The 16,128-nt window shown below is 37.8% G+C and overlaps 1 protein-coding gene across 2 annotated transcripts; it reads right to left on the bottom strand.

Moving 5' to 3' along the window:
- Positions 1 to 1,199: 1,199 nt before the first annotated feature.
- Positions 1,200 to 14,811, bottom strand: LOC103723792 (transcriptional corepressor SEUSS-like). Of its 2 annotated transcripts, none has more exons than XM_017846796.5 (10): positions 14,225 to 14,811; positions 12,661 to 14,066; positions 12,439 to 12,558; positions 12,148 to 12,196; positions 11,772 to 11,986; positions 11,594 to 11,662; positions 11,399 to 11,496; positions 5,308 to 5,401; positions 3,226 to 3,295; positions 1,200 to 2,652 (listed from the first exon to the last, which is right to left on the bottom strand). In XM_017846796.5, exons 2-10 carry the CDS (start codon positions 13,687 to 13,689, stop codon positions 1,742 to 1,744), a joined length of 2,655 nt encoding a protein of 884 aa, XP_017702285.4. In that variant the 5' UTR covers positions 13,690 to 14,066; positions 14,225 to 14,811; the 3' UTR covers positions 1,200 to 1,741. The 2 variants fall into 2 exon arrangements, with proteins under 2 accessions (XP_017702285.4, XP_017702286.4); XM_017846797.5 differs by having other exon boundaries at positions 14,525 to 14,811.
- Between the last annotated feature and the right edge of the window lie 1,317 nt (positions 14,812 to 16,128).

Below are 16,128 nucleotides of genomic sequence, written 5' to 3'. Positions count from 1 at the left end.
TCAACATATAAATTTTATATCAATTTTTTTTCAAAAAATTGAAGTCCTCGATTTTTATTTTTTTTTATTTTTTTTTTGGTGCCTATCACCTGGCTAACCTCGTTAGCATGAAATAGTTAGAATCAGTATGGACTGAAAATTTTCCTCCCAATCTTGCACATCTTTTTATTTCCTATTACCAATAATAATAATAATAACAACAACAACAACAACGCTAATTTTTCTTCGGTTATTGGCTATTGTTTTTTATTATAATACTATTATAACATGACGTCTATGATGATAAACATTATTTGAATATTTAATAGCCCAAAATTGCTCCGGCCTAAATGAATCTAAAATTTGAATGAGTTCGACGTACATCCAAAGTCAAATGCATTGGAACTTTCAGATCGGATTCAGATTTAAAATTGAGATCCGAGTCTGCTTAGTAAAATTATTGAATTTTTAACTCCTAGCATATGAAACTTCGCCGGATACCTTAGGACAGAATAAAAAATATGACATACCAAAACATATTTAGGTGTATATACTTCACATATATATTTTCAATTTTTAATCAGTCATTATTATTTAATTAATCATCAATTACCTGTTACTCGTGATTTAATTTTTATAGCATGTATTATATGTTTTATTGATATACTTCTCAAAACAAGCATCATTTTAACTCGCTTTAACTCTTAAAATATAACCAGATAGACTTTTTTTTTCCCGAGTCCAAACTCTATCCTCCAATGGACCCCAAAAAATCTGGATTTAGTTCAACCTGGCCCTGACATTAACACAATAGCACCCACCACCGTGGCTTCTCATCTTGTTCCGTTTGTGATCACTAAATTTATATGCCAAAAAATAACACGCCAGGCAATGCCACCACAATTCACATACATAGGAATTTTGACCTCTTGAAATCATGATTTCTTTCGATCTAGAAAGCTTCGAACAAGGAGCACAGATGAAGGCGAGCAAATTCAGCTAACAAATTTCTAGCATGATAGGATGCATGCCTCTCACAGAGTTCCCAAGTCCGAAATGGTGCACCGATCCTTCAACTACAGTAAATCAGCATCAAATACTACCAAATTATACAGATGAGTTATAGTTGAATGAATCAGATTGAGAGCCTTTTACCAAAGATGAGAACTACTAATAGAAATAATCTATGCCAAAAGTGAAGAGCCAAGAAATGACATTGGTTGAAAGAAACAGAATCACCACAATTCCCATTCATTCACAGAACTCTGACCTTTGCAATCATGATTTCTTTCACACTGCCTGAGAAAACTTGCAAGAATGAAAAAAGAAAGGGGCAAGCAAATTCAGGCTACAAATTTTCTTTGGACAAAAATATGCATCTCTTCCAGAAAGCTTCTGAGCTCATGCTAATGCTCAGACTGCCCCTCCAACTGGACTAAAATAGCATCAAGAATTACCAGAGAAATTGTGCTTGACTCCTCACTCTCACCTCTCTTATAAGTACACTTTTCCCATTGGTTATGCGCCTCAACGAGAATTTGTCACTGAAGCATGATATACAAAGCACCTTGCATACGAGTCGGAACTTTGTAAGCTATAAGGGGAACAAGGGGACGAGGATTGTATCGAAGAAGGTAATCCGAGAAATTAGTAAAGGAGAGGGTTTCCCAAGTTGAGCTTAGGCTTTAACTCGTACCGGCAAGAATCTGATGGCAATCCTTTCACACTTCAGATCATGCAATCATAAGAAAATTTGATTTCACTAGTTCCAATCAAACTGAAGATTATTGAAGCTGTTAACTTGTCCGAGCCCTCCCAACAGCCTGTTTCCCATATCCTGTTGCTGTTGATGGTTCATGGCTGTTGGATCCTGTGAGATGTGATTCACTCCAACCCTCCCATTCATGCTCATAGTACTGTTCGCCATTGCTGCCATTGCTGCTCTAAACCCACTCGGTGTTGCCGATGAGCCAATCCCAGCCACGCTCCCAAACCCCATGCCGCCCATGCCTGAGCTGTTCGCCATGCCATTTCCAACCAAGCAGTTGCCTCCATTCAGAGCTGGTGTCAGATCATTAATTCCCTTCATCTCATTTCCCAAGGCATTGGCACCATTTAGCTGAGAGGGCATCATCATCTCTCGTAAGAAACTCTGCGACTCAGTTGGATCAGCTTCATGAGACACTGTTGATGGCTGCTGGATTGTAGACATATTCGCAGGTGAATTAGCAGAGCTCACATGGGTGGTGTTATGCGAGGCTGGGGTTGTGTTGTTGTTTGATGTGGATGGTGTTGGCGAGGGGAATGGAGATGAAGGATTGGGCTGGGTCGGTGGCAGTGAATTGGAAGAACTAGCTGATGGTATTTGAGCGGTGTTCCCACCACCATAGGGGCTGCCCATCTGGTTTTCTTGCCTGGAATTCAATGAGTTTTGGTGGAGGAGCGCAGCAACAGCAGATGCAGTACTGCTGGATGGCGGGGCATTAAGGGAATTATCAACACTCAGAACACCATTGCTAGCAGAAGTAAGTTGCGAAGCAGTTGCAAGAGTAGCAGTCTGATCATTGTGGTTGGAGATCTGGACAACAGTCTGCTGCTCCTCACGTTGTTGAGCTAGTTGAGAATGGAGGCCCGAAGACATAGATGTCCTTCGATGGAAGTTGATCAGGCTATCTGAACAAAATGTGACGATACATATGAACCCAAAAAGAAAAGAAGGTTAAAATGAGATCACAAATTAGATGAAACTTGACCAATGACCGCTACTAGAGCTTGACTTTGATATAGCAAGAAATTTCAATCTTCCATTTGGATGCATTATACATTCATGATATTTTGTGATTTGACATGTTTTATGAATTACGGCTCATGATTTATAATACCAAGCATTTGAACAAGCAGCGATATTTCATAGAATCCCTTCTCTTTCTAGCAATCAAACACTTACAAAATCAGAACTCTAAAAATTCAAAAATTTTAAATCATTGAAAAGGATAAAAACATGCTTATATAATTAGAGACCTCCAAACAGCAAAAGTTCTCTTGAAGCTGAGGATTAACTGAAAGTGGCATTACGAAAATTTTCTTTCCCCTAAAATATCAGTTCACCCACATTAAGCAGATTTTACACCTAGTAATGTGTTTAAAAAATACATCACCACATAGGAGCTTCCATAGCAGGAAGACTAGCAGATGAGCAATGGAAAACATTTCCTTGCATTGTGAAATGGAAAAACTAAAACTTACCCATGGGTCCTCTCCCTGTTTCCCTGCTATAGTCAATCAGATCCTTCATACTGTTTACCACCTCTGATATCTGCAGAAGGATTGTTCAGCAACAGTGCATTTATTAGTTCCAAGACAAATCTTGCTTTGTTGAAGGGAAAAATATTCACAATAGGGATTACAAATAAAAGTGAAGGGATGATGCAGAACAAAGCATTTAAACACAACGTTAGCATTAATGCATAATAAGAAACACATTATCCTGCTTGGTCACCAGCCAGATGCACTTTTCTTGATCAGTCAACAAGCAAAAAGCCATCCTACTCTCCCAAAGCAGTAGACTATATATATATATGCCACAAACATCATTTAAAAAGAAAAGAATGATGCCCAAGGCAATTCATAAACCAATATTTTGCTCATAGACAAAACAAATGAAAGTTAATCAAGGCTAATTTATTAAGATGCTGGTTTGAGCATTAAACTCTTGTTATAACTGTAATAAGATTTCTTTGCAGCCACCCTGATAAAAAGCTCAGGTTATAGAGAGATGAGATGCAATGAGAGTAAAAATTGTGATGTTGAAAAATTATCCCAGAGAAACCCCTAACAAAGTTGACATAAAGAATGTTCATACATGTGATCATAAGCACTTATAGAACTCCAAGAGGATCCAGACAAAGTTGGCAAACAAATAATTCATGTCATGTACTTCAGTACAGCTTTTATGCCTGTACTAGCCCGAATGTTCTATCTAGTTACCATGCTCACTTTGAAATCTCACAATCCCGTACCCTATTCCGGATTGCTTCATTACTCAATTCTGTTCCTTGCACCCAGATCTGCTCGTTGTTTAGATAACCAGGCTTTCAGCAAGCAATGTTCATTGCACTTCAACAAATTGAGATTACCAAATGTGCATGATGCTTCTAAAAGAAATGCTGGTCCTTTAAAATAATGCACTCTTGACCTCCTTTGCACCATGAAATGCGTTAGGGAACAACCTTAACAATTTTCTCACTTTTCTAACTTAAGCAAGATCAATATATCAATTGTATTTCTACTACAACAAACACATACTCTTTTTTAATGACTCTCAACTGTTGGTGCTTTTTGTGAAGTCTCTTTCACAAGCAACAATCTTGGATGCCACCTTCAGGTGCATAGTCACAAAAATCCTTGTATGGGATCATCAAACATGTGACATATTTCTAGATTTATGAGTGTTGTCGTCTTTGTTTTCAACCTGATGCTTATTGGCTCAGCCGACCCCAAGTCACGACAATCATCTAAAGACAATTTTTTTAATTTACATGATGATGCAACTCTCTTGTGATCTTCCCAAAATGTCGAACCCACACCCATTTCTTGAGCATTTTATAAAAAATGCTTCTAAAATATTCACTACCCAAAATATCTTGACATCTCCAAATTATGACACAACTATCTAATGTGGTTATCATGCCATGATCATGAAAGTACAAATTTCTACCAGTTAAACAGAATCAACTAAAATCACAATATTAATATTTATTTTTTTCAGTTTAGTAGAAGAGTGTTTATTTGAAACCTAAGCACCATGCACGAATATACTTCTACTGTCGGAGCATTTTAGATATCCTAAAATCTTGGTTAATAGTGATCAAACAAACCAGAAAAACATGCCTAATTCAACCTTACAGATGGCACTACTTTGCCCTCCAACTTGTAATTGGCACTCAGTTTTCCATGCACACAGACGTCTCTGTATTGGTTCATCTGTCACACACATTATCATTGTATAACAATTTTGTCTACCTTTGTCTAGTGCCCTGCCCAAGGAAAAGTGATGATTCCACTTGATGCTTACAAAGGCAGTTGGGCATGTGATTTATGCCTCTAGACACCAAGATTAGCTCATGGAGGCAAGTGATTCATGCTCTCATAACATATATTTCAACATACAAATTATTGAACTAAGAATAGAGAAGATTCCATGATCAAAAAATAGTTGAGGCAAGTATAGCAAGCAAGGAATCATTACATATAAGAAGATCAAGAATTCAGATGAATAGGTTGATCCTATCACCATGTTAGCAGAAACAGTATCAGACAGCAGCCTACCTGAAGACAACGAACATATCTCTTTGTATATCCTAAATCATTTACTAGTGGTACCTCCAAAGCTTTAGCCAACTGGCGAGCAGATGCCACAAATCTGTTGATCAATTCCAGAAAATTCTTAACTAAATTTTGCTTGTTCAGATAAAACAATTACATAATATTTTACAAAAAAGCTGCTTGTCATTTACCATGCCCCATTAACTATCATCATAAGAATATCAAGGGATATTTAAAAAAAAAACAAGGTACTCCAATGTGAAAAAGAAACTCGTAAAATGGTATCCAAATGTAGAAACAATATCATTTTTCGATGAAATGGCATGGCACACAAATAAGATCTCCAGTGACTAGGAACTTAAAAGCATGTAACATCAATTTTTTTAAGTGTAATTTTCTTGGTAAGACAATACAACTACTAGCTGGAGTCCCTCATCCAGACAATGTCTACCTAAAAGAATAAGCTTCATTAATATGATGGGCACTCATCCATATAGAAAACCCAGCTGCTGACAAACCATTCTTGCTAGACCTTTACATTACTCAGACCCACTGGTTTAACACCAAGTATCCACACCTGATACTCAGAAATCAGTGTGTATATGATACTTGGATATAGGTTCAAAAGAATAAATTCTTACAGGCTAGAAGATCTGAATCTTAGAGACACACCTGTGCCTGACACTAATAGCCAAGTGCTGCAAGAAACCCCAATCTTTTTAAAGTTGGTTGACCTACAGCAAATTTTGGAAAGTGGAGGTTTAGCATTGTCTAGCTGTATAACACAGTTTCATCAACATACCCCATGGCCACAAAGTCGCCTCAACACATGAGTTAGCTGTCTTCTTCATTGTTGCCTGCTTAACGCCTTTCCTACCAACTCAGCTGTCCACAATTCTCCACAGCTGCGCACCTTGATCTTCAATCCAGCACCTTTAATATGAAGTTTAAGGCTCTCTTTCTCCCCATTCACTTGACCATGGGTATTTACCTTTCATTAATCTTGCTAAGCAGTTGCTTCCACAGGTTTCATTACTACTTATTTCTTCATTGCCTTATGATCCATGTTGCATGTGCCTTCTTTGCCTCCAAAGGGCTATAATACTTTGTCTTGACAAACACACCAGGCTAAAAACCTAATTCTAGACAATCACCTAATGAACAATTTTTATATATTACAAATCCCAAGGGCCATCCATGGCATCCATCTTTGTTCTATTAAACTACCCACCTGCTATATAGGAAGCCCCTTGCATCCTATAAATAAATGTATTTCTTGCTAATCATGTCCCTAATTTCAGAAACAGCCACAACACAGCTTCTCAAAAAGAGAATGTTAACAACTTTCTTCATCTATAGCACAAAATGCACTATGGTTCAGGAACCTACCCCCATAACCCGAAGATTTGCCCTGAATGGTCAGCTAAAATTCTCCATGCAAAACATGACATTTCAATCTAGAAACAACATTTCCCAGGTGATATATGCTGGAAATTGATCCTTTAATACTGCATTCTTCTACAATGCAATTGGCACCACATGCCAGAAAATAGATCAATTACTCTTTCACCCAGTTCATATCGGAGTGCAGCTAGCCGTGCAAGTGGTCAGGTCACTTTCCAGTCCATCTCATCTGAAATCCAACCTGGAACCAGCATAGGTATAAGATTTAGGCATACATCCAACATATAATTTGGCGGGTCTGGTCTCCTTTTCTGAAATCACGTATGCGTTGAGTTTACATTTGACGGGCCAAATATAATTTCTTGAATTTGTTTTCCCAAGGTCTAATTGGATCTGTTCAGGTTCAATCAGGTTAACTTTATTTTTGCAAGTCCATATTTCTAGGAAGATGTACCATCATGAATGCTATTCATAGATAACAGAGAATTGGTTAATGAGAAAATTAGTAGGCTAAATGTTAAATTGGATTCATAAAAGAAAATTACAAAGAATAAGGGCATAAGAATTGGCATATTAAATACAAAGTATACATAATGCAATTTTAGTAAAAATAGAGACAGATTAGGTTCCTATTAAGATTGACTGACCAGAGACACCGGAAAGTGATAGAGTGCCTTATTTAAGATCTGATATACAATATAATAGAGAGATTGATGAAGATATTTTTTGTAGGCTCAATTTGGCAGAATTTTTGGTGGGCCAAAAAACACTTTCTGACCCTCCAAAAGTATTTTTGGATATAATAGAGATGTTTGATAAATCGGAAAGTTGTTTCAGTTTTGCTAGAAAGCTAAAACAGCTTCTTGGAAGAAGCTCCACAATGGAGCTTCTTCAGAGAAGCACCTTTAGCATGCGTAGGGAAGCTATTTTGATTTATTTTATTTTCTTTTAGACCAAAATACCCATAATAAAATATTACAATTATAGAAAATGTCCCTTAAAATATTATATTAATAAAATATTAATATATAATGTTAATAATTATAATATTTTATACTTTTATTATTGTATTATACTATAAATATAATATCATATTACGTTATATCATAATACATTGATATGTTATGTTATATAATATCAAATTATGTTATATTATTATGCTATAGTATACAATATATATTACTATATTATAATAATATTATATTATATTACAGTAATATTATACTATATTATATATTTATATATTAAAACATATTATATTTTATTATGCTCTATTGTATAATACTATGCAATGTTCTTTATGGCCATTTTGTCATACCAAAAGTACTTTCTTAGTTTGTTTACCAAATACATATTAAAGTTCCACAGCATTTTAGAAATATAGTTACCAAACAGCAAATAGTTTGTTATAAAAGCTCTACTTCAAAAAGCTCTACTTTCGAAAGTTCTATCGCCAACAGCTCTGCCAAACAAGGCCTTAATAGGATAGGAGCCAGGCAACTTAAATGGAAATGTTATAAAAGGCTGCAATGTTGCTAGGCTAAAAATATTTGGTAATGAAGAGATTTAAAAAAAAAAAAAAACAAATTGGGTGTAGCAAAAATGAGAATACTTAGAATTTGTGTTTAAACTAGAAAAGATAGATAAACAAATGAATATATTATGGGAGTTATTTGAGTTACACAAACTAATAACAAGATGATGGAGACTTGACTAATATGGTCCATGCATCTATAACAAAGATAAAACAAGAGTCAATTAAGAGAAGGTGCTTTAATTTGTGGGAAGTATGTAATAAGAGGGGAAGGACTAAGGTAACATGGATGGAAGTTAAGAAAAAAAAATATAAAGAATGGCTTAAAATAACATCAAAGGCAGTCCTAAATTGAATTCCTTAGTGAATGAGGATTCAAAAAGCCAACCCCAAATAGATAGAATATGGTTTGATGGCAATGGTTATCCTATACCAACACATGATTTGAACATCAGGTTTGGTACCATCTACATCAGGTCAGGCAACAGTCCTCACAACCATCTTGTACCCTAAGGCGTCATTTGGTTCATAAAAAAGTGAAAGAAAGTAAATCAACAAATAAAAATTTTAAAAGAAAACTAAGGAATTTTGCTCATAACTTTCTCACAATACAATATCTATTTGGGAAAAAACAATAGGCCTTGTAGAGAAAATTTAACTCCTTGCTTCTCCATGTTTTTCTCTATTCTCATCAGCTATCATATGACTTCACCACTCCTACAAATGCCTCTCTCTACCAGAGGCACGCAAGGAGGCTAGGGACCAAGGTCCTGCCCCAGAAAACTGAATTATAGACCTGAGACAGCAGACCCAACCAGTAAAGGAGGCTGCACAGAACCATGCAACGCATCCAAGTCATGCTGTGCTAGGGACCCAGGTGGGAACCCCATCTAAGGAAAGCACCTAGGTGTTGCCTATTCCATCTTTTAAAAAAAATGTTAGCAACTTTAAGAAGAAGTCGATAAAACAAAATCTGTATGGTTCAGGTCAATATAAGCTAATCCATAGCATATAACCTTCCTAATTACTAGTGCATGAGCTTCCTATGCTATCAAGTTGTAGACTGTAACAACTCCAATGTGCATTTCCTGCCAAAGAAGAAAAAAAAGCTACGTCAAGCATGTTTGTGGTGTTAAGGCATGTAAAAAGTTGTTCATGTCATTTTGTATGACAAGTTACAGGAAAATGTCAATGGAGACATATCAGACAATAGTGAGCATATTATATATTTAGGATACATCATGGTCTCAGATTTCCAAAGATCAATTAATAAGCTATGCTATCTATTTCCAATCCTTTCATAGGCTGTTTATCTTCCTATGCTCATGTGCGCTGGCATATTACCATGCCAATGCCTCAATTGGCACTAGTATCATACACAAATTCAGATCTTGACAATATGTCATCCATATATGTATATATGTATATGTATATGGATGTACATACGTATGTACATGTATATGGATATATGTATGTATATGTGTATGGATATATGTATGTATGTACATGTATATGCATATATGTATGTATGTAGATGTATATGCATATATGCATGCATATATGTATATATGTATGTATGTGCATGTATATGTATGTATGTATGTGCATGTATATGTATGTATGTATGTGCATATATGTGTATGTATATATGTGTATATGCATATATGTATATATACATATGCCTATACACATACATATGTACATATACATATCCAAACCCTTCCCCCTTTTCCAACTGTCATTTTTCTTCCAAAGTACCTTCCTGTCAAACCATGAAAGGAATCTACAAAGAGGTATGTTCTTTCTATATCTGAATGATATAGCTTGGATTCCCAACTATAAAGGAATATATTTTACCAAACAAGCAATCCATACTGTGCAAGCTGATGCAGGAGGTAGGTAGGGAAGGGGAGACAGAGAGGAAGAAGAGAAGAAGAAGAGGAGAAAGGAGAAGAGAAGGGAGAAGAAGAAAGAAGAAGAAGGCTAATTTTCATTCATCGCTCATTAACCCTAAACAAATGCATGCCCATATATATAGGGTCACAAAATAACAAATAGGTCCCTACAAAGAAAACAATCCGAAAAAGATCCTCAAATGACAATATGCAAATAAATCCAACCAACATAAAATAAAATAACATAAATCAATCCAGCCACAACGAAAATGGTTGGACCGTCCTCCTGCGACGACCGTGACCCCGCAAAACAATTAGTCCGATACTGGTGTCCGCACCACAAACCTTCTATGTTCTCATTTTTTTCATGGCAGACCATGATTGGACCCTACATAGCTTTTTCTTGCGTAGTTGTACTCTTCTACAGTTCTAGCACTATTCCTAACAACTGTGTATCCATATTAATGAGGTTTTTTTTTTTTAGGGGGGGTGGGTGAAGAATGGGATAAAAAATGAGGTGCTGCTTGATAATTTCAAGATTTCAAGGATGCAATTGTTTTATTGCTAAAATGCATGTTAATGATATTATCTAAATATTTCATATGTTGCATGGATATCTAAAATAACATAGAGTGACTTTGTTATTTAAAGATTTCATGTATGCAATTTATACAAAAATGCAGGATAATGACAATACTTCAACATATTATCCAATAATAAAAAAACTGCTCTATACTATGCTCGAAATCCTTCATTGAATTATAGTGTTCACTCTCTCCAGGATAACGATAAATGGAGAACAAAAAAAATTAATACTTGGATATATAGTACTGCAATAATTAATATATTATATATTAACATATTATTAACTTATTATATTGTCATTTATCAAGACAACCCTTCAACCAAATTATGCCAGCTAGCTAATAGTTATATATTTATGCATATGCATATTCTTGGATAAATATACATATATATATACATTTATGCATAAAATATTTAGCAAAAAGACTAATTCATCGGTTTGGAGTAAATCGCACAAAATGTAATTTGCCATTCCATGATATCTGAAAAAAGCCAAATCCACCGAAAGAAAGTTCTTCTGAACATTTCCATATATGCATGTACACTATAAACTTGCATATATGTATAAAGCAACCAAAAACATACTCAAGCACAATTAGATAAATTAAGGCAATTTAAGAGAAGAATTCAACATAAAGCACACATACTCAATAGGCTGTAGAAAAGGTAGACTTACGAATTACAAGTATTTTGCAACTCTTGGGTAGATAAGCCAGATGATGCATTTTGAACAGCATTCTGATATCTCTGCACTGCAGCTCCAAGTTGACTAACCTGAACAGAAGCATCAATTATCTCAGGCCAAAAAAGCTGAAGTTGAACCGCGAGCCAGCAAAAGTAATAGTTAAGCAATACAAGCATCAATTAATACCTGGGGTATTAACAATCTCCGAGGAATAAGCTCCTCGTGATGCCTAGCGCAGAACTCCCAGGAACAAATCTAGAAATGAGGGGAAAAATATATGATGACTGATACTGTTCCCAGAGAGATGAAACAAAACAAGATGTCTTATAGTATGCAACAGACAGCTTCTTCAATAGTATCTTACCTTTAGATCAGGGGAGAAAACAACCCTCAACTGACCTTCACGTACCACACGTAATTGCTCGAATACACTCTCTTGAATTGCTTTAGCATAATCCAGGACAACCTGGCCTGATGCATTCTGATACTCACGGGGCATGTCGACATATAAAAGTTCCTCCAACATACCACTAGCATATTTAATTTGGCATAGCCTTGGCAGAACCTCGACAGTTGTTTCTGAAATTACAGATGAGAAACAGGCAAAATGAAATAACATAAAAAGCAGCTCTCCAGTGCAATATAGATAACAGTAAAAATCATGAATCTTCGTTGATTTGAAGGTAAATCAACAGAATGCACAAGGAAAATACGAATACATGAACCAGGAGAGTACATACCAAAACCACGGCCAGGTTTACGATTGCATATCTCACAGTGCCACACATCCTAAAATATCAAGGTAAACATGCATTAGCACATTCATAAAAACAAAAAGTCATACACAAACAAATATAAAGGCTACCATCACTTAACTGCAATGATGCAAAGACATTGAGCAGGCAGCCCACAACTCAAGCATAATCAGGGAAGAGCAGAAAAAAGATTTACTTCAAATATCACCATCAATTACCCAAGCCATACATGCATTTATACAGTTAGCTCATTCTTCTCATCAGATTCAGACATACCTGAGGAAAAACACCGGTGGTCTGACGCCCACTTCCATAGAGAGAAACACACCACCTCTTCTTGGCATTGGGAGCAAAGTACTCATTAACAAATTTTCGCCAGAACTCAATATTGTTATCCTTCATGAGGGGAAAGTAAATGTCAGTGTAAAAGAAATAATGCTGCTTCTGCCAGGTCGGCAATGAAAATAGTCAAACGCACTCGCAGTAAAAGAGGCTTACTTCTGGTCTATGCTGTTGATGATACATGTAATGGGTCAAACGCCGTGCACACATTCCGGGTTCATACAACGGTTTCCCTTGAGGTCTCAAAGGAAGACTTTGTTGAAGCTGTTGTTGCAACTGGTTTCTTTGCTGAGGTAAGGTCTTATGAAGCTGCTGCTGCTGCTGCTGCTGCTGCTGCTGCTGCTGCTGCAGCTGCAAGAGCCTCTGCTGCTGTAAGAAATTAATCCGAGCAGCTGCAGCCGGTGATGGCTGCCTTGACATTTGGAGTAACTGCTGCTGCTGCTGCTGCTGCTGCTGCAGAAACAATGATGAATCGGAATGTTGACGTTCCAATTTAACAGGGCCCAAGCTTCTTATTGACTGCAGCTGCTGGGGTTCCATTTTCACAGCACCCAGACTGCGCAGTGATTGCAATTGCTGTGGCGGACCATTACTATTAGAAGGGCCCATCTGTGGCTCTAACTTGACAGGACCCTTCTGTGGCTCCAACTTGACAGGACCCATGCTGCCCATGTTGCCCAATCCTCCCCTAAGCTGTGTTTGCTGCTGGTTGTGAGGCATTGAAAACTGTTGCTGGAAGTTCTGTATTCCCTCAAACTGCTGCGGTTGTGATTGATCTGACGCAGGAGGAGGATTTTGGAAGTGCTGCCCCTGAGCGGGGCCAGATGAAGAGGTGAAGGAGAGAGGATCAGGCTCAGAGGAGCCTAGCATATCAACTGCACCTCCAACACCACCTCGCTGTTGGAGATTCACCGGAGGATTGGAGAGCCCACCACCAGACACAGGCCCTCCGTTTCCAAATGAGTGGTTAAGGAGGGACGACACATTGGAGATGTTACCCAGCAAACTCATATTGTTGCTGTTGTTGTTAAATTGTGTTCGAGGAGAGACCAAGGAAGAGAAGGGTTGCTGAGAAGGGATAGAATTAGCCTGGGATCCGCCCAACATGCCGGAGTTTGTTCGCAGAAGAGATTGAGGGACCGACTGGGCTCCACCAACCGGAGTTGGAGGCCCGGAAGGCACCATTTTTGCTCAAGGGGATGGAGCTGGTGCTTTATGGAGACCGAGAAAAGGAAATTTTTGTTGCACGGGCATAAAGATTTAGCAAGAAGAACAGAAAACAAACCTTGAAGACTCTATATGGGCCCTTGAAAGCAAGAAAGGACTGCTGCCAAACCCGGAGACAGATAAAGAATAAAACCAAAGCGAAGTAGAATCCAAGACATACGTTCTGGTCTGCAACATCCGATAAATTATACCCCGTGTTCAAGAACCCCTTTTTTATTCAATCTTACAAAAGGCCAGTAACAGGACCTCACATATGCCCCTAAAAACCCGATCTTTTTTTAACTCTTTTCTTTCTTCTCCATTTGCTTTCCACAACCACCAATAAAAGTAGAAATCTGGTCACAAAACAGAACAAAATGGTAAAATATCAGAAGAAAGGAGGATGAAAATGCTATCTTTCCCCAAAACAGAACAAAATGCTATAATATCTGAAGAAAAAGGATGATAAAAATGCTATCTTTTCCCATAAATGGAAACCAAGCAAGCAGAGCACCTTCAAATGAGATCAAGATTCGATCTTTCGTTTTCTAAAACCCCATAAAAACAATCTTTTCCTCTTCGCGTGAGATAGAACAACGCCGTGACGGATTCCGACACCACAGGAAACGACCGCAAATATCCCTCGATCGTCACCTATATCATAAAACTCCGCGCCGAATCCCACGATCCGGGCCTCGGTCGGATCCAATTCCTTGCAAGTAACGGTATGGAAGTCGCCAACGACGACCGGCGGAGAGGTGGAACCACGAACCTAAAGAAAAGCGATTGGAAGCCGAGGATCGAAGCGACTTACACGGTTGAGAGTCTCCAGAAGAGGCCTCGGTTCAGTACATCGGAAGATCTCCCCCAGCGATCTCTTCTCTTCTTTGGATTGAACTCCAGATTCTAGGGTTACGGTTTCCTTCGATCTCGAGCTCTAAAAAGGAGATTGCTTTTATCTCCGCGACTGCTGTCTGCTTTTCACTCTGAATTTTTCAAAAACCAAAGAAAGAAACAAATCTTTTCTCCCCTCCGGTTTTCTTCCTCTCCCAGATTGAGTGTTGAGTTCTTGCGGACGTCAAAGTTACTTTAGATTTGATTAAATTTTTGATACATCCACCGCATTTATTTTTTGTTATTGCCCTCCTTTGACCTGCAAGTGGAGGTTACAATTGCAGCTTCCCCGACTTTTCATATAAGCCCCCAAGAATTTCTCAAACTATGAATAAGCACCTAGCATCACGTAACAGCACATTTCTTAGATTTAAAAAGGTACTATTAGGATTGCACGGGAAATATCCAATTGAATAAGGTCAACAGAATCTTCCAAATTTTTTCTTTTACTATATTCAACTCTGTATATTTTTTTATCCATAAAGTACAATGAATGTACAAAAATAGTTGTAACAAAGTCTTTGCCATTCATAAAAAAAAGCTACTCTAGAAGGTATATTTTTATGTGATACGGTGCTAATAATTTAATAACTATTTTTATAACTTTAAAATATTTTAATTTGTATTTTGCCTGTCATTTTGATATATCAAAAGAGATCCACAATCCAATGCGGCTACTACAAGATATTTACTCATAGGTAATGTTGTAGGGACCCCGACCGGCACAAAACCTTCCCGCTAGGGGGACTGTATTGTAGGGATTCCCAAATTTAGTTCCATATTGACCAAGTAGCGAAAAGATTTGTGCCTTATAATGGGGGCTCAAAACCTTTCCTCAGGATGCACCTTTTGTGGGGCAAAATCGTGAGGGGTAGCTCCCGCCGCGAGCTTAGTGCCAGGCGTGGTCGACGATCCTCAAAGCGGACAATACCTTCTGAGGGATACAGCTCGTTTTTCCTGCTCGGATCGGTTGGGACTGTGCTATTGACCGGGCGACCCCGGCAACAGATGGCGCGCCAGGTAGGAGCCCCGACCGACACAGGACCTTCCCGCTAGGGGGCTATGTTGTAGGGTTTCCGAATTTAGTCTCATATCGACCAAGCAGCGGAAAGGTCTGTGTCTTATAATAGGGGGCTCAAAACCTTTCCTCATGAGGCGCCTTTTGTGGGGCAAAACCGATAGGGGTGGCTCCCGCCGCGAGCTTAGCGCCAGGCGTGGTCGACGATCCCCAAAGCGGACAATACCTTCTGACGGACACAGCTCGCTTTACCTGCTCGAATCGATTAGGACTGTGCTGTTGACTGGGCGATCCCGGCAACATGTAATATTTAAAATATATGGAAATTATTGATCTTGGCATATGCCATAAAAATGTGTACTGTACCATATAGTAAGTTGATGGGATGATTTATGATCAACCATACATAAAACCTATTACATGGTTCATGGAACATGCAATTTATAATGCTGAGACTTACACGTGTATAAGCTATTTTATAGGTTTTTAACAATATATTTTCTTTT

This window comes from Phoenix dactylifera, chromosome 11 (assembly GCF_051530095.1).
Source record: "Phoenix dactylifera cultivar Ajwa chromosome 11, Ajwa_hap1_PhDact_Kaust_v1.1, whole genome shotgun sequence".
NCBI lineage: Eukaryota > Viridiplantae > Streptophyta > Magnoliopsida > Arecales > Arecaceae > Phoenix > Phoenix dactylifera.
This window is presented reverse-complemented; position numbering and strand designations above follow the sequence as displayed.

Bases quoted from the DNA above. Each gene is read 5' to 3' on its own strand.
- LOC103723792 (XM_017846796.5), bottom strand. From the start codon at position 13,689: ATGGTGCCTTCCGGGCCTCCAACTCCGGTTGGTGGAGCCCAGTCGGTC. The intron at 11,987-12,147 runs GTATGTACTCTC...CTGTAATTTCAG, and splicing joins TAAACCTGGCCGTGGTTTTG to AAACAACTGTCGAGGTTCTG. The intron at 3,296-5,307 runs GTAGGCTGCTGT...ATCCTTCTGCAG, and splicing joins GATATGTTCGTTGTCTTCAG to ATATCAGAGGTGGTAAACAG.